Source organism: Equus przewalskii, chromosome 1 (genome assembly GCF_037783145.1).
Source record: "Equus przewalskii isolate Varuska chromosome 1, EquPr2, whole genome shotgun sequence".
NCBI classification, from domain to species: Eukaryota; Metazoa; Chordata; class Mammalia; order Perissodactyla; family Equidae; genus Equus; species Equus przewalskii.
The window spans coordinates 158,447,826-158,466,954 of NC_091831.1; the positions used below are offsets into that span (position 1 = coordinate 158,447,826).

Sequence of the window (19,129 nt, forward strand, 5' to 3'; positions counted from 1 at the left end):
TAATCTACATTTGCGTCTGATGTTTACAAAGAGCTTTCTCATTATTTTACTTGAGTCATTTCTTGGGAAATGTCTCCTGGGAAGTCAGTGACATTTACAGACTTCCGATATTTATAAACAGTTTATTGGGAAGAGCAGTAAGCACTCTTAGAGAAGCACCTGGAATCTCAGATTGAAGCCCCTTGACATCACTGCGGGCTAGATCTTCAGTGCCCTTGTGTTGTGATGCGCATGTCTGAGCAGTAGTCACACAAGAAGGAGTGAAGAGAGGCACCTCTTGGAGGGCAGGGACTCTGGAGGAGAGCAGAGACCTCAACCTGCAGCATTTTGGGAACGTGCCCCACTGGCTCACACACCTCACATCTGAGTCATCTCCAAATCAGGCAGCACTGCATTCATTTTACAGTGGGTTAGGGAAGCAGTTCATGTGATTTTTCTGTGAACTTGATGATTCTTTCAATAGAAATTGGAGAGTTGGGCAGAATTGTCAGAATGTGGTCCATACCAGGAAGGTAGAGTAAGTTGATAAGAAAAAAAGCCAAGTTTTCATCAGATTATCTGCACATAAACCAATAATGGCATAGAAATGAGCAAGAGATGCTAGAGAAGGTGAATAATCATTGCATGTTAGAGGTGGTTTAGAGACAATTATCTAGGGGCTGTTTTGGTTAAGTGGTACATACATGCGAGGTCAGCATTTGGGATCCACTCAATTAACAAAACTATCTCTAAAGTTCTACTTGGCTCATTCAAGTATATGATTGTATAATTTTACTATGATAATAGGACTACTTTCCATTATAAGGCTTTTAAAAAGTTAGTGATGAAAATTGATATTCTCAGTGTGATTTAGTAGAAAGAATACCTCTGAAGTCAGAAAAGTGTGAGTTAAAATCTTCGTTCTATTTCTTTAGGGATGACTTGAGGAAATTGTTTAATTTTCCTAAACTCTAGTTTCCTCTAAAATGTGGAATGTTAGGAAGAGCAGATGTGTCAAAAAATGCAAAGGGCTTAACATTATGCTCAGAGTAGGCATTTGATGAATAATTTCCTCATTAATCTCATAAATCAAAGCATACAAACAGAATAGCTATTGAAGCTATGTTGTTCAATTCCGAAAGCTCAGTTGATGCCCTAGAAACCCTTTGGGTGTGCACAGCATTTTGTGGAGGCCCTTGACTGCTTCCCTACCTCTTCAGCAGTTAAGGAGCAGTTCTTTAATTAGAAGCAAACAAGAGGCTGAACTGTCCTACTTTTCAAGAAGAAGAAGAATAAGGCTCCCGCATCAGTCCTGCTACTACAAATGGATTCTCATAAGTTCCAACCATAGCATAAATTCAGAGGAAAACTTTCTTCCTTCTATAACTAAGCATAGCTAATTAATAAATATGGTTAGTTCCTCCCATGAGCACCCTTAGGGGGAAACCACTGAACAATCAGTCATTTCTAGAGTAAGATTAAAAAATAAGTCTCCTAAAGGTTTTGTTCATTTGTAACTCTTGAGATTAATTGTTAAATGATTGAAGGCAAACAATATCTGTGCCACTTGCGCTATCTAGACATAATCTTGCGAGCTGTGTGTGCTGCATTTGCAGAGGATAGAGAAGTAGAGATTGAATAATTACTTGAAAAACTTTATTAGGACACTAAAGCCTATACTGGACTATTGTTTTAGTGGGACTTATTTGTCTTTCTACATTGATCAAAATACAGTATAGATATGCTCATATGTACATTTAGGGCAGACATACATCTTTGCCTGAGTGGCAGGACAACAGTAAACCTGTGTCAGGAGTCTGGATGTTTGATTTTCCTCTCCAGGTCTCCTCTCCATCCTACTCTTTGCCCAGCCGGCTGACTTCTACACACTGCATCCACTGGTCTCCCTGGTCCTTTTGCTTCTGGTTGGGTTTGGCCCAGTGAGAGGCATCGGCAGGAGAGAGTGGTCAAGATGTTTACATTCCAAGGTCCTTTCTTTCCTGTACTGAAGTCCACAGGTCCTTTGGGTGCTATTCTCTCTCAGTTACAGGTCTCCCCAGGCTAGGATAACTTCTTCCCCTGCTGTCCCTTCTGGCCAAGGAGTGGTGAAGTCTTCTGGCTGTTGCTAGCCCCAGGCTGCTTTGCTGTCTCTTGTAGGTTTCCCTTAATTCTGCCCACACATTCAAAATATTCCTTTCATTCAGCTTTTTTTTCCAATCATCCTCTTGAAGTGGTTGCCAGGAACCTCAATGATTCAACATTAACACCCATCTTAAGCTCTAGGCAAAGAGAGAAGAAATTTTTTGTATGTTTCCATTCATCGCAGGTCTCTTGGGGCTTGAAGATGAGGATTTAAAGATAATTTCCCTATTCCAAAGAAAGACATTATCATAGGGTCAAGGTTTCAATGATTAAAGCATGAGATCCTTAGCAAAGCTTTCAGAAACAGCTACATTCTGCTTTTTTTCTGATTCAAAGCAAAGAGATTTTCTATCCTCTTTTCAAAATATATGGCTTATTAGAACCTATTTAAAGGAAAAATAAGGCAAATCAGAGGAACGATGTCTTTCTATTGACACTTGCTTGTTTCCTTTAAATTCAAATCTATTGAATAATCACTCTGCTGCTACTGTGGCATTTTTTAGTACAAAACTTACCCCGGTCTTCCACTTAAAATGAGCCCTTTATCATCATAATAATACCTCAAACTTCGTTAACCATCAATTTTTGCTCAACATGCACTTCGTTTGAGTTCTTTTTTAAGTAGCTTCTCCATGTGGAAAATCTCTAGTTTTGCAACTCCTTCACAGAGGGGTTTTTTTTGCTTTATAATCTACTGTTTACTAGGGCAAATGTGCCAAGAGGTTTTTATAACACCATACCTTCCTTTTCTTTCTTTACAAATGTTTCAAGAGAAGGTTAAAGTTCTTTTTGTGTGAATCTTTAACTAAAGATCATTGTGGGGAGGGGGTCCCAACAGGCCCAACCTAGAGAAACCCCTGAGTTATCTTTTGGTCAAAGAGATTTACACAGAAGCCAGCCCTAAATTATTTCTAAAGAGCAGAACAAGGTTCTCCTTCTTTCTTATCACTTCTCTTCTCTTGCCTTACTCTTTTCTCTTATTTTGCCTTTTCTTATCTCACATTTTAATGTTTCTTCCCCTCTTCACCCAAACCTATGCTCTCTCCTTCTTTTTCAATTTATTTTCCTATCCTATTAAAAATTTCTATTTCCCTTCTTTCTGTCTCTATATTATCTTGAGAGCACAAACCATCTAAAGCTTCAGCCATTCAGCATGCGTTTTTTCCACTTTGATTCACAAACTCCTGTTTCTTCTACTTGATGCCAAATCCCCCCTCTGTCCCTCATGGAAAATGTAAACATCCAGAGATCTGGTCTTGTGATAAAATAAGACCTGGAAGCACTGGCTACTTGATAGGAAAGTCACCCGGTTCTGTGTGTGGGCTCTAGGGGGTGCTGCAGTGTGCGCCTTGTCCTGGGTGCAAGAGGAGCCGCAGTCTTGCTCCCCACAGAGCTCTGAGAAGCCTGAACCAAGATCTTGATCAACAGAGAGAAGACACAGGTGCCAGGAAGCCCCAGGTTCCCTGAACAAGGGCCATTTCTAAAAACACCTGCTAACACAGGGGTGCTGGTTCCTTTTCGAAAGCCCACTTGCTGGGGTGGGGCCATACCTCCCACTGAGGTAGGCTAGAAAGGAGCCCTGAGACAGCTCAGCTTAAGCCATGGCCTCTGTACGCATCTCAACACTGGTGATTCTCTTCACACTGGGTGAGTAATACTCCCTTCCTGTTCTCCACTTGTATTCCCTTACATTCTTTTCAGTAGCTTTGCTGATGCAGCATGGATTAATTTACAGGTGGACTGAGAGCTCAGTCGGTGACTCAACCGGATGATCTGGTCACTATCACCGAAGGGAATCCACTGACTGTGAAATGCACCTATTCAATTTCTGGGAGCCCTTATCTCTTTTGGTACGTCCAATATCCGAACCAAGGTCTCCAGTTTCTTCTGAGATACATCTCAGGGGACAACCTGGTTAAAGGAAGCTATGGTTTTGAGGCTGAATTTAATAAGAGCCAAACCTCTTTCCACCTGAAGAAACCATCTGTCCTCGGGAGTGACTCTGCTGTGTACTTCTGTGCTGGGAGTGACACAGTGGTGGGGGCTGCAGGGAGGGCTGAACACAAATAGTACAGTTTGTGAGGACAGTAAAAACCATTTTCCTGAAGCCTTTATGTCCCTCCACAAGAGGGTGGCGAGGTTCCAGGTTATGTCGCTGACTATACCTAAATTACAACTTAAAGTCACGGAATTTGTTCATTTGACAAATATTTATTGAATCCTATGTGCCAGGTACTGTCTTAAGCACTGATCATAAAGAGGTGAAAGAAGTGATCCTTGATCTCTATGTGCCAGGAGTGATCCAAAACATTTACAAAACCATTAAATTCTCACATCTATTATCATGAGCTTCATTATTTAGATGAAGGAACTAAGGCACGGAGAATTTAAGTATCGCACTCAAGTCGCAAAACTATTAAATGGCAAATTGAAACCCAGGCAGTCTGCCTCTCGGGTGTGTGTTCTAACCACTCTACTTCTTTGCCAGCCTGTAGGCTCCTTGTGGCACGAGACTGCGATTTCAGTGATGGTGTAGCCCAACTCTTCATATGGTCACTGTCAAAAAAAAGTGTTGGTTGTAGGAATGAACAGTAAATTAGCAACTCAAAACAGTTTTGTAAGCGCTAAGATGGAGGATTGCACAAATGCTATGCGTGATGAGGAAGTAGAGGTAGCTTAGCTGTGAAGGAAGGAGAGGGAGAATGCGTAATGGAAGGAGAATTTGAATCAAGGGAAGATTTAAACATAGTTCTAAATATGACTGCTTACAGCTTCTGTGCTCACATCTTATGTACACCCTTGAGAGGGACTGGACTTGATGCTCCTCCTTCCCTCCCCAACTCTCTCTCTCTCCCTCCCTCCCCCTCCTTCCCTCCTTCCTCCCTCTCTCTCTCTCCTCCAGGTGTCTATCTCCCTCCCTCTGTATCTCTCTCTCTTCAATTTCGAATATCCTGGGAAGGGCTCTGGTTGACTCCATGTGAGTCAGGTGCTCTTCCCCGGACTAACCAGTGGTGGCCATGGGTGTGCGCTGCTGGGATTAGCCCAGCTAGGCTTGCACATTTGGCCAGTTAATGGTGGCTGGGGGGATGATTCTGCAAGAAGGTAGAAGCTCCGTTTTGAACCACGTGGTTCAAAGGAGTATGTCTGAAAAGAAATTAATTTTTGCATAAGGACTTATATTTATTTATTTTTTCCAAATGGATAGCCAATAGTAGGAACACCACTTATTCAAAAATTCACTCTTGCCCCATAGATTTGGAATACTACATTTATAGTATACTAAATTCCCCTGTCTTCCTGGATCCATTTTTGAACTCTCCATTCTTGTAGTTCTGTGCTGGAATGTGCTGCTTCAGGGAGAGTCACCCTCCAGCCTCTGGCTTACACCCTGTGATCTTCTCTCCTTCTTTTCCTATCCCTAAGTCTGTCACATACCTTGAGGGGATTTACACATAAGGATGTGGACACCTTAGTCTGCATGCCTATGATCCCTGCAAGCAGCCATCTCTTGGCCATTCCTTGGTCCTAGGGCTGTGTACACTGGTGGGATGTCTGCTTTTGGGAAGACAGTCCTTTGAAGAGGCCTATGCAGATCTGGGAACATGTGTGCAGGGAATTCAGGGATCTTGGGTACGCAGAGTATGGTCTAGAAGAAGTATTTAGACTCCAGAGGGCCATGTGCCCTTGGCCCTGTGGATTTCTCATAGAAAGTATGGTGGGAGGAGCTGGAGGAAGGCCAGGGTGGAGCCTTTTAAAGAGCACGACTACAACAGGGATGTTGCTTGCTCAGGTCTAAGAGTGGCAGTGTTGTATACCATTATTGCCCCAATACGTTTGTGTTCATAAAACCACGGGCCCCATTTTAGATTTAAATACATAGTTTCCATACTTCTAGGTAAGCCCTTAGCCTCCATCACTGTTTTTCTCCAAAGTAAGTTCATCCCCAGAAGGATATTCTCAGCATACTACACCGTCAACCTTGCAACCTGGTCTGCTTCTGACTTCGATACTTTTAAGTAGGTTTTATGCAAGTCCTACAAGTGAAAGAAGGACATTTACACAATTACAACTCGTTCATTCATTTACCTATTCGTTCAACAATTATTTGTAGCATTCCCACTATGTGACAGGCATTGTTCTTGTCATTGGGAATACAATGGTGAACGAACTCTTTCCATCCACTCATTGCCCAGATTTTAAAACTATAATACCATTTCCTTACTCAAATGGAATTATTTTTTAGTCAAAGACACACAACTCTCAAGGATATTTCCTTATCAGGAAGACTCTCCAAGGTCAGACTAGCCCTCAGATGTTTGTCTTCATCAGGTGGTATGATGGGAGGGGAGTCACATAGAAAAGTGAGAATTTAATTTTCCCCATTTTTGAGGTGTCTGGGAGGCAACAACTATGTTTCCTTAGAAGTTCTATTTTGGGGCCGGCCCCATGGCCAAGTGGTTAGATTTGGGCACTCTGTTTGGGCGGCCTGGGGTTTGCCGGTTTGGGTCATGGGCGTGGACCTAACACTGCTTGTCAGGACTTGCTGAGGCAGTGTCCCACATAGCAGAACTAGAAGAATCTGCAACTAGGACATACAACTATGTACTAGGGGGTTTTGGGGAGAAAAAACAAAAGAGGAAGATTGGCAACAGAGGTTAGCTCTGGGCCAATCTTTTTCACACACACACAAAAAGAAAAGAAATCCTTTAAAAAAAAGTTCTGTTTTGTCATGTGGTCCTAGTAATTAGCCCGTTTCATTTTGTGAGGAAGGTTAACCTAGCATTCTTCTTTCCTCTGCTTATTGGAAAATATTCCTTATAACCAGGTAACCTTTAGGCAGAACAAGAGATCCAATACAGATTCTTTTCATAATATTAATTTTTTATCCCCCTTTTAATTTCACTTCAAGAACTCTGGAAAGAGGACTACGTTAAGAATTAGGAAGTGTCATTTGTATTTCCTGATTCTTCTTCTAGGTAACAATGTGCCATTGGATAAGCCATTTATACTCTATGTGCCTCATCTCCTAATTCATAAAAGTGAGATAATTAGAAGGATTGTTGTGAGGATTGTATACGTGAAACTGTGTCTCAGATTCCAAATAAAAGTGGATGTTGATGATGACATAGTAACCAGATACTTAGGGCACTGCTATAGACTGAATGTTTACGTCCCCCGAAAAGTCATTTGTTGAAACCTAATCCCAAGTGTGATGATACTAGGAAGTGGGGGCCTTTGGGAGGTGACTAGGTCATGAGGATGAGGCGCTCATTAATGGGATTAGTGTCCTTACAAAAGGGACTCCAGAGAGCTCCCTTGCCCCTTCCTCCATGTGAGGACACAAGAGGAAGATGGTGAACCAGGAATGGGCTCTCACCGGACACTGAATCTGCTGGCACCTTCATCCTGGAGTTTCCAAACTCCAGAACTGCGAGAAATAAACATTTGTTGTTTAAGCCACTCAGTCTATGGTATTTTTGTTCTAGAAGTCAAAATGGACTAAGAAAGTCACCAACACTTGGAGCTCTTATATCTGCTCTGAACTGCTTATATTTGGACTGCAATATGAGAAGATAATAAACTTTTATCTCGTTCAAACTGCTTTACCTTGGCCTTCGTCACATCATTTGGACCTGTATTCTACTGCCAGCTTCTATGCCTGAAAACCAATTTTTAGGAAAGAAGCTGGTATTATCTACTTACATTGTGGTTAAATTGGATATAAGCAACAACATTTTTTTTCCATTACTTGTGGAATCAGTTATTGTCCCTAAAATACAATTTTCAGCATATTAGAGAAGGTGTGGGTAGAGAAACATTTTTGGGGGCAGAAAAGCTGTCCTGGTTTCCCTGAGAACACTGGTTGTAGGCAGTCACCTGCTCCATCCGTGTGAGAACTTGCCTCTGCCTAGATGCTAGGGGCACACCTTCCCTTGAGAGGAACCACCCCCCACAGGACCATCTCATGCTCCATTTGGTTCTCCCTCCTCTGATCTTTTTCCGATTGCATAGTGAGTTTCACTGGGTTCTCTGCAAGAATCCAGAAGCACCTCAAATTAAATGGTGCAAAGCTTAGCTTTTCATCTTTTTTTTTTTGAGGAAGATTAGCCCTGAGCTAACATCCTCTGCCAATCCTCCTCTTTTTTGCCGAGGAAGACTGGCCCTGAGCTAACATCTGTGCCCATCTTCCTCTACTTTATATGTGGGATGCCTGCCACAGCTTGGCTTTGCCAAGTGGTGCCACGTCCGCACTCGGGATCTGAACTGGTGAACCCTGGGCCACCGAAGCAGAATGTGTGAACTTAACCGCTGTGCCACCGGGCCAGCTCCAGCTCTTCAGCTTTTCCCCCTCTCATGACAAAATGAAACAAAACGAGACAAGCCAAACTCGCTCCTTCTTTTTTTGTTTTCTATATCAAACAACGGCACCACCACCTACCCAAGTGTCATCCGCTCTCTTGCTTCCAGGTCTGTCCAGAAGCTGTTCTTTTTGCCTCTTCCTACTTCCTATTTCTTCCTACTTGGCTCAGGTTCATCCTTTACTAGGTTCATTCTCCTCTTCCCTTAGGTTTTAGTTCAGGCATCACTCCGACTGGGAAATTTTCCTGAAACCCTACAACCAAAGCAGTTTCTCTTCCTGTTTGTTCCTATAGTACTGTGTACTTTTCCTATCACAGCAGTTATCAGAGGACTATCACTGCTTTTACAATTCTCTTCCTTATCACTAGACCACTGGGTCTCTCTCCTCATTGAATGCCCAGCGTCTAGCTCAGTGCCTGACCCAAGCAGGGACTCCACAAATACTGTTTGATTGAGAAAATTGATACTTACCGAGGGTCTTAAAATTTTCTTTCTCTTTAATCCAGGAAATCCCCTTTATAGAAGCTAGTCTAAAGAAATAATTGAAAATTTAGACAAAGATTATGTACAAAGGTGGTTACCATAGTATTCTTTCTAAAATCCAAATATTTAATACTAGGAAAATTGATGATTAAATTATAGTACATTTCCATCATGGAATATTTTGAGGCCATTAGAATTAAAATTTTATATATATTTATTGACAGGCAAAAATGTTTGGGAAATTACATTAAGTTAAAAAAACAGGCGGGCCGGTCCCGTGGCAGAGTGGTTAAGTTCGCGTGCTCCGCTTCTGCGGCCCAGGGTTCGGATCCTGGGCGCGGACATGGCACTGCTCGTCAGGCCACGTTGAGGTGGCGTCCCACGTGCCACAACTAGAAGGACCCACAACTAGAATATACAACTATGTACTAAGGGGATTTGGGGAGAAAAAAGCAGAAAACAAAAAAAAGAAGATTGGCAACAGTTGTTATCTCAGGTGCCAATCTTTAAAAAAAAAAGCACAGAGTATCCAAATGTGTGTGTGTGTGCACATACCATCCAATTTTGTTGAAAATTTTTATGCATAGACAAAAGACTGAAAAGAAATATACCCAAATATTATTCAATGATATTTCTGGGAGATGGTGTTACACATGATTTTTATATTGTATACCTTTTCATATTTTTCAAATTTTGTATCTAGAATTCATTATTTTAATAATCAGAAAAAACCCACTTTTAAAAAATTTAAAATGTTCCTCTGGTTGGTGGCGCTTGCCATCAGGCGTGGTTTTCTTTCTCAACCTCAGGAATTTCTAAGATTTGCTTTAACAATTGTTTTAATTTATTATTATTACCATATATGGGTATATAACAAATAACATTAATGCATCTCATACACTTCTGCATTTATCCAGATATTTTGAGCACAAAAAATGTTTTTCAAAGGAGTACATATATAATATAAAATTATTAGCAGCATGTGTTACTTTGCTAGGGCTTCTCTAACAAAATACTACAAGCTAGGTGACTAAAGTCCAAGGAGGCTTCAAGTCCGAGATCAGAGTGTCAGCAGGGCTGGTTCATTCTGAAGGCTGTGAGGCAAGAATCTCCTCCAGGCCTCTCTCCCTGGCTTGTATGTGGCCATCTTCTCTCTGTGTCTCTTCACGTTGTTTCCCCTTTATTCATGTCTGTCTCTGTGTCCAAATTTCACTTTTTTATCAGGACATCAGTTATGTTGGATTAGAGTCCACCCAAATAACCTCATTTTAACTTGATTACTTCTGTAAAGACCTATCTCTAAACAAGGTCACATTCTGAGGTAGTAGAGATTAGGACACTAACATATCTTTTTTGGGGCGAGGCAGGGACACAATTCAACCTGTAACACCACAACCACTAATGATTACTTTCATTCCAAAGGCTGAGACATAGAAAAATTTTTGGTGTTTCTTTCTCTAGTTGCTTTATGTCCAGTAATATTCTCCTAGGTGAGATAATAGATGTTGACAAAGAAACATCAAGTTCCATTGGTTGGCCTGAAAAGGTGAGATCATTTTGGTTTTGCGATATTTCCTATTTTAAACATAGTTTGTATTTGTATAGAACACCGTGGTTTAGAAAGAACTTTCTTATGCTCATTTAATCGAGCCCTGTAATCTCTCTTATAGAGATGAAGAAACTGTGCCTCTCAGAGGTGATTTGCACAAAATTGTACAACTAGCAAGTCCAGAGAATTGTTTATAATCCAGTTTGACTAACTCCTCATTCAGTGTTTCTTCCATTCCATAAAATAGACTCCACGCTCCACGTGACCAAGCCAGACTTCCCGCTACTGCATTTAGCAAAGAACTATCATGTTCCATAAGTTGCACGGGTCTGAGAACTATTCACTTTTGTGAAACATCTTCTGTCCAAGTATATTTACCACAAGGGGACGCTGTTGCAATGGGTTGAGTCTAAAGTATAACCCCTTCACATTTTATTTCTGTACAAAGTGTCCTAGCATCTTCAGCTCCCTCATAAATACTTCCTTTCTCCTCCACTTGAATACTGAGGGCAAGCTGGTTATTTATTCCATGGCTTGTGATATCTACTCTGTCAAAATGTTACTAAAAGTCATCAGCACTCACTGACATTTTGCATGTGCAACTGGAAAAACTGCTCACCTGGAATACCTTAGATAATTCTAGACCTAGAAGAGGCACCTCCCGAATATTTTCTAGTGATTTTACATTCCCATATTATTGTACAAAGACCTCAAACAACACGCCACTATCTTTTCCACATTAATGTGAGTATCTAACATGTTTTAATTGCTGCAGTTGGCTGATTCGATTAACATTATGACGTCTTTTGGATTTGGCTCTTTTCCTTAGTGGCTGTTATTAAAAATTTTTCTTTGGTGTTACTGTTATTGAGTTCATATTGGGTATTTCTTGAAGGAAGAGTGAATGATATTTAAAAAAATCACATATATAATTCTGCACAATTGCTTTCTACTGGTCATGGTAAACTGCATGTGATTCAGATGAGAAGGAAGGGGATGAGAAGAAACTACAGCTTTGTGCCATAGGCTGACTCTGAAGTAGGAATTATTGTTCCTATTCTATGAATGAAGAAACTGAGGCTCAGATGAGTGAGTTGCTTAGTGTCACGATGTGGCAGAGCTGGGATTTGGATTTAGGTCTGTCTAAATCTGAACTTGTGCTTTTTCTTCTTCATCTCACTTCCTCCCTGGTTAAGTGAATGATTCTATAACACATATATCTTACCCTAGCTGGTCAGTAGGGACTAGTGAGGGATCTGCCCCTCATTTCAACATTTGTTAAGTGAGATCTGAGAAGCAAATGTTAGATGTGGACTTAGTGAGAGTGTAAAAGGACACCAGGGTGTCCAGAGATGAAAGGTCCAGTGCAGATGGCTTCAATTTTTGTTTTGTGGAATATGCGTAGGATTCCTTGTTTTCATCTGGCTACATAGACTTAATGGGGAATTTCTGGGCCTAATGTACCAGGTCAGAGGGGTTATTCTCAGAGCTCCATGAGTCTCAGAATGACTACAATAGATGGCTACTTTCTGGGACTGTGGAAAAGTGATGGGAAGTAGGGAGCCTGATGGAATCTACCCTCTCATGTATTTGCTTCATTCAGACCTGATCTACAAGGGGCTAGACGTTAGCAAAGATTTAGAAGGAAATCTTGGCTACTATGCTGTTGTGGTGGAAGTTTTTCCCCCTATTCTTCCTGAGTGCTCAATTAAAGCTTGAGCCCATTGGCTTCCTCCCTGCTATTGGCTGGCTCCTGAGGACAGCAGGGGTGAGAGCTGCTAGTGTGGGTTCTGGCAGGCGCTGCAGTGTCTCTTCCCTGGTTAGTATCCTGGTCCAGGCTCAGACTCAGCCACAGAGCCTAGATCCTGGGTCCTGGTTTACACCTGGAATATGAGGCAGGTGACGAGAGTGACTGTGCTCCTGATCTTGGGTGAGTTATTTTGGGGTTAAGAAGAATGGGATCCGGTCTAGACAAGGATCTACAATCTTGCCTGCTCTGATTGTTCTTTTCCAAGAGGTTGAGGGCTGACTTGGGGAATCCTGTTTTTCTCCAGGCAGTTATGTGAGGATATCTCAGGGCAGTAAAGATGTTCTGGATTACTGAGCCCCAGGTCCATCCATAGGAGGGAGAAATTAGACCTGCCCCCTCTGTACATGTGTTCCTGGGATTCCTTGGAATAAATATTTAAAGAATTTTGTCCCGAAACAAATAAGAAATAAATGTTATGTGTCTGTATCTGATGGGGAGGTAGGGTTTGGGGTGAATTTGACTGTGAGACAGAACCTAGAGGGAGCTGAGTTGGACCTTGAATTCACCTTCATTTCAGGATAGGACTAGTTTCATGTTTTTACTCCCACAGGGACTTTGAGCCTCGCTAAGACCACCCAGCCCATCTTCATTGACTCATATGAAGGACAAGAGGTGAACATAACCTGTAACCACACCAACATTGCTACAAATGAGTACATCCTCTGGTACCGACAGTTCCCCAACCAGGGACCACAATTTGTTATTCAAGGTTTTAACACAAAAGTGGAAAATGAAGTGGCATCTCTGTTCATCCCTGACGACAGGAAGTCCAGCACCCTGAGCCTGCCCCAGGCTACCCTGAGAGACACCGCTGTGTACTACTGCATCGTGAGTGACACACAGTGAGACAGACGGGGCTGCACCTGTGCAGTAACCTCCTGTGGGGTGGGCATCACAGCCCAGGGGAAAGCCCAAAAGTAGTGCTTTCTAAAATGTTAATTTTATTTTTTTTTATTTTCAGAAGGTATTAGCAAATCCATGGATTATTTTACTGTTTTTAAAAATTTTGATCTTATTTATTTCTTAAATAGGTATTCTACATACATGGTCTAAAATTCGAAATTATAAAAAGGCATACAGTGCAATGTCTTCATGTCACCATTGTCCCTGAGCTGCTCAGTTATTCAAAATGAGGCAATCTTGGTATTTATACTATTGTTCCTTAGCTCACTGGTGCCCTAGTTTGTGTGCATACACACACACACACACACACACACACACACACACACAATGTACACACATACCACACACACTGCACCCAGTCAGTGTGAACAACATGTTTCCCAGCTTTCGAAAAATTTAGCCCAGCTGTCAGATTATTATTTATTGTCACGTAAATTTTGAACATTTCTTTGGCTGTTTTCAAGCATCTATAAGATGGCTTCTAAGTCTCCTCAGAGTTTAGATCTCTCACTCTCTCTGTTGCCCCTCTTTCGCTTTTCTTTTGTCCCACTGCCCTGTAGTGGATGGTTTGGCAAGGAGACTGAAGATTAGGGTAGAGAAGGGGGTGGGGAGAGTTTTTGTTTCTGATTGGTATGATAGACTATTTTTTATAATATCTGAAGAAGAAACAGAGAGTCATTATCTCTTTTCAGAGTTGGGTCCTTTAGGGGCCCAAGGGAGACAGGAATAACGGCAAAGTTCCTGGGAATCTTGCCAGTGCTCCTGTGGCTTCATCAGGACTGTGAGGGCATTTTTGTTATTATTATTATTATTATTTTGATGAGGGGTTGTCTTTGATGTTGGCAATAAGGAAAGCAATATTTGATGATATTTTCTATTGAGACCTATGGGGCTGGACCATGGGAGGGGAGGGTGTTTCCATCTAGTTCATCTTAGGGTTTGGTGGGGGAATAGTAGTATGGAAAAACAAACAATTGTAGAGCATCAGAGCCCATCAACTCACCTCCTTTGGCTGATATCTTTCTAAACAGGGATGAGGAACCTGCTGAAGGTGAAACAGAGCACTGAGTCACTGAGTGTCCAGGACAGAGCCAGCTCTTCTCTCAACTGCACTTAAGAAGACCCACTATTTCCAGTACTTCATGTGGTACAGATAATACCCTGGAAAAAGCCTAGGGTTTCTGATTCTCATACTCTCAAATGGAGAAAACGAGGAAAGAAGATTCACAGCATTTGAACAAAGACAAGGAATACACCCCCCTTGCACATCACAGATCCGGAGCCTGGAGATTCAGTCACCGACATCTGCACAGCAGGTTCACAGTGATCCCCAAGTCCTTGGAGCCTCTGCCCAAACGAGTGGTGGAGGGTCCAGCCACACGCCTGACCTGAGAGTTGAGGTGGTGGGATAGAGGGGAAGCTCTGTATTGTTTCTATCTACTTATGAAAATAGATACACATATCTGAGAGGCATGTGTGTTTATATAAGGGAGGCATTAGACTAGTCTGTCTAGAGGAATTTCCACTTAAAGGAAATTGTAGATGGAATATTGGCCTGGGTAAATGTTCAAAACGTTCTCTATCCCCATTGGAGTTTCGTCCCACGCTTGTTCATGGTATCTCAGTTGGAGGATATCTTGGCTGTAAGCTAGAGGAAAAGACCCCTGTCTTGGAGATGGGGGAACAAGGAGTACGGTCCAGGTCTTTCAAAGAGTCACTGACTATGAGGAAAAAACACAATTAGGCTTAATTTTAAGTTCTAATGTTATACACAGGAATCCACATGTTGGGTGCTTTGGATGAAAGCCACTGAAGGATGGTATAAAGAACACTGGAATTAGAAGCAGTAAATTCTAATTCTAGTTGTACTTCATCTTTGCTATATGCCCTTGGATAGCAAGACTGAGTGGAAAAAGAATAAGTTTTGGAGCCAGGCATCCCTGGGTATGTATCTGAGATCTGTGACTCTTAAGGGTTTGACCTTGGTCAAATACTTATGGTATCTGAGCTTCAGTACCTTCTCCATAAAGTGGGGATCATAATACTATTTTCCAGCATTATTATGAGGTTAAAATCATATCTCACTAAGGTCCTGCACTTAATCAGAACTCATTAGACCAATGCTATCAGTACCCTGTGCTATCGTTTCTGTATAATGAAGTTATTGAACCTGATCTGCCAACCCTACAAAGCTGTTTGAAGTATGATATAAAATTTTGTGTGTTCAGACTCTTTATAAATTGAAGAAGACCTAAACAAATATAATAACTTTTTGGGGGTCTGGCCTCATGGCCAAGTGGTTAAGTTCACAGGTTCTACTTCGGTGGTCCAAGGATTCACCGGTTTGGATCCTGGACAGGGATCTAGCACAGCTCAACAAGCCATGTTGAGGTGGCGTCCCACATAGCAGAACTAGAAGGATCTACAACTAGAATATACAACTATGTACTGGGGAGCTTTGGGGAGAAAGAAAAAAAAAGAACATTGGCAACAGATGTTAGCTCAGGGCCAATCTTTAAAAAAAAGAGAAATTTTCAGGGAGATAAAACTCTTGGTCTTGTTATCTCTGAACAAAAAAATCAATAAATTGATCAGCTTTTTCTCTGTAGAAAGATCATATGACTTTTTTGCCAAATGACCCCCAGGGCAAGGCTTTCAAGCACAAGTTGATAAATGATGGCTCATGGAATGATTGGTGACTCTGGACTCCCAGGGGTGGATGAGTAACTCTCTGCCTTCAGGCTGAAGTCAGTCTGTAGGAATGAATGATTACAAAATGTTCAGAGCTTTGTATAATTTCAGAGACAAGGATGAGTTTTGGTCTGGATTTCTGGCAGTCAACAGTCTATCAAAGCACACAGCCCTGTTCTTATTTAGTGATAGGATTTCCATTATAGTGATCAGAAGCAGAAGTATTTATCAAGTACTCATTGGAGGAAGGCTCTGGCTTAGATCTCACCACTGTGCTGAACACATTACAGGCACCTACCCTGCCTTACACAGATGCATTTCCAGACCTGCACATGTACACACACACGTGTGTGTGTGAATTTAAAAATATAGAATATATGGTTGATATTTCCATGTGGTCCCTGCACACAGTGTCTCCAGCAGGGTAGTTTAATTTTTTATATGGCAGCTCCTAAGAGTACAAAAGGAGACCTGATTCTTTTTTTTTTTCATCCATACAATGAAATGTTTATTCAGCCATACAAAGGAGTGAAGTGCTGATACACCGTACGGCGTGGATGAACCTTGAAAACATTGTGCGAAGCGAAAGAAACCACGCACAAAAGGCCACATATTGTATCATTGCACTCATATGCTATCCAGAGTCGGCAAATCCATGGGGACAGAGAGCAGATTAGTGGCTGCCTGGGAGGAGGGCTGGGAGGAGAAGGCGATGAAAATGTTTTAGAACTAAATAGTGGAGATGCACAATACCATAACTGTACTAAGTGCCACTGAACTGTACACTTAAAAATGGTTAAGATGGTAAATTTTATGCTATGTGAATTTTGCCATAGTTAAAAAAAATCCTTGGGGCCGGTCCCGTGGCCAAGTGGTTGAGTTTGTGCACTCTGCTTCGGCAGATCCCAGGTGCAGACCTAGCACCGTTCGTCAAGCCATGCTGTGGTGGCATCCCACATAAAGCAGAGGAAGATTGGCACAGATGTTGTCTCAGGGCCAATCTTCCTCACACACACACAGAATCCTTGCTGTGTCCTCTAAGCCCACCTCGCCTCAGGCCATTTTCCCTGTGCTCATCGCCACCAATTGTGATGGACTAACTCCTCCTACAGCATCCTGCCACAGGGCTCTGCGAGACCTGATTCTTAAGCTCAGGACTGTACAGCATCACTCTTCCTGCATTCTGATGGATATGTGAATCACGGGGCCAGCCCAGATTCATGGGGAAGGCACTATACAAGGCTGTAATTCATTGAAAGTCACCAGTTTAACAGAGTACTACAATAGTCATTGTAGAAAATCTAGAAAACCATGATGAATGGACAAAGACGGCCAGCCCTGATAGCCTAGTTTGGCGCATTCTGCTTTGGCATCCTGGGTTTGGTCCCTGGGCGTGGAATCACACCACTCATCTGTCAGTGACCATGCTCTGGTGGCAGCTCACATAAAAAAAAAAGAGGAAGATTGGCATCAGATGTTAGCTCACGGTGAATCTTCCCCAGAAAAAAAAAAAGGACAAAGTAGTAAAAATGCCCCTATATCTCAATATCTTTAGATAATCATAATTTATATTTTGGTGTATTCATTTTTGGAATTGTTCCATAAATTATAAGAATATTAATTATATATAAGTAATAAATTGACCATCTGTGAGACAAGAATCAAAGACCTTTGAGCTAATAATTTCAAAAATCTTGGGTGATTGTCTTTTGAGGGTTAGATCAGATCCTCTGGACGAGTTGATTCTTAAAGTTGGAAATCAATAATAGAGTAGGTGTTATGACTATAACCACAAGTGAATAGTATACTATAATTGCATATCCTTTCTTGTACAGCTTTTCCTTTTTCATAGAGTTTCTAGTCATCTCTTTCCCTCTCCCCCCACTTTTTATACTGATATCAATCTCTCTTCAAATTCCTCATATAAGGTATTTGATCAAATTCCCTTCCTTCCTAGAAGCCATTATTCTCTGGTTCTAATATAATCTGGTTATTTAGTTATATTTCTTTGAGACTGTTAACTAGAATTTTTGTAAGTTTTTTTTCTGTTTACTGAATTGTCTCTGTTATCTTTAGGGTAATTTTAAATTTGTTTCTCTTGATGTTCGTTATTCATATAGTAGACTTTCTCTAAGTTTCTGCTGATCCCTGGCTTACTTTATCATTTAGGAATAAAGTAATTAAAAAAAGCTAATTGGAGATTCATGTAGGTGGCAAGGGCTTATAAGCCTTTTTGCCTGAAAGAAATTGGGCAAAGAGGCAGATATTTTTTCTGAAAGCTCAAAATACCAGCACCTGGAAGAGTTTTCTCTGAGGGTACTAATACCCATTCCATTGTCATTTGACTTCCTTTTATAGTTTACTAAGATTTTTTTAGTAGAAGCTTATTTTTCTTGCCTGGCAGGTAAAGCCTGGCTATGGAGCATTCATCATTTGTGTATGTCTATGTGTGTGGGAAGAAAAGAAGCTTTGAACTGAATGAAAGATTAAGTTTTGGTTTAGACAAGGTGAGGCTTGGAGTGACATCAGCAAAATGATGGCATAAGAATTTCTACCACTTGTCTCCCCCAGAAACGTCAGTTTGAGCAACTGTCTGCCTTCACAAGAGTCGGGGATTACAGGTGAGGGATTACAGTACCTGGGTGAAGCACAGAAAAGATGCATTGAGGAGGGTAAGGAAAGACAGATTCATGTTACTCCCATCAAGCCTCCCCCAAGTGCAAGCAGCCCACTGTGAGAGAGACACCTTCCCTGTGGAAGGAGAGTGAAGTGAGTGCCTGACTTCACTGTGGACCCTAGAGCTCTCCTGCCCCAGCACTGTAGGTTCCTGCAGCCTTAGGTGGTTCCCTAGGGGCTCCTACTAGTTCAGGCCTTCCCATGCTCACCCTGGCACCTGCCAGCTCCAGAGGCCCCAGGTGCCTCCTGCAGTCCAGGTAGCTCCTGTAGCACCAGGTTCCCAGTGGACTCCTGCAAACCCAGGCCTCCTGGCTCACCCTGGCACCGACTAACTCCAGTGATCCCAGGCAACTCTCAGGGTTCCAGGCAGTTTCCTCTGCTACAGGTTCCCAGAGGGCCCCTGCAAACTCAGGCCTTTTATCCATACCAGTATCTGCCAGCTCCTGCAGCCCCAGGTGGCTCCTGCTGCCCCAGGATCCCAATGGACTCCTGCAAACATAGGTCCCTGTCCTATCCTGGTGCTGGCTGACTCCTGT

General features: G+C 42.0%; 1 gene segment (V, D, J or C); it reads left to right on the forward strand.

Annotated features, from left to right (window-relative positions):
• Positions 1–3,317: 3,317 nt before the first annotated feature.
• Positions 3,318–13,169, forward strand: LOC103567351 (T cell receptor alpha variable 4-like). The segment is given in 2 exon segments: positions 3,318–3,768; positions 12,874–13,169. Coding segments are annotated over 2 exon segments (342 nt in total).
• The last annotated feature ends 5,960 nt before the right edge of the window (positions 13,170–19,129 follow it).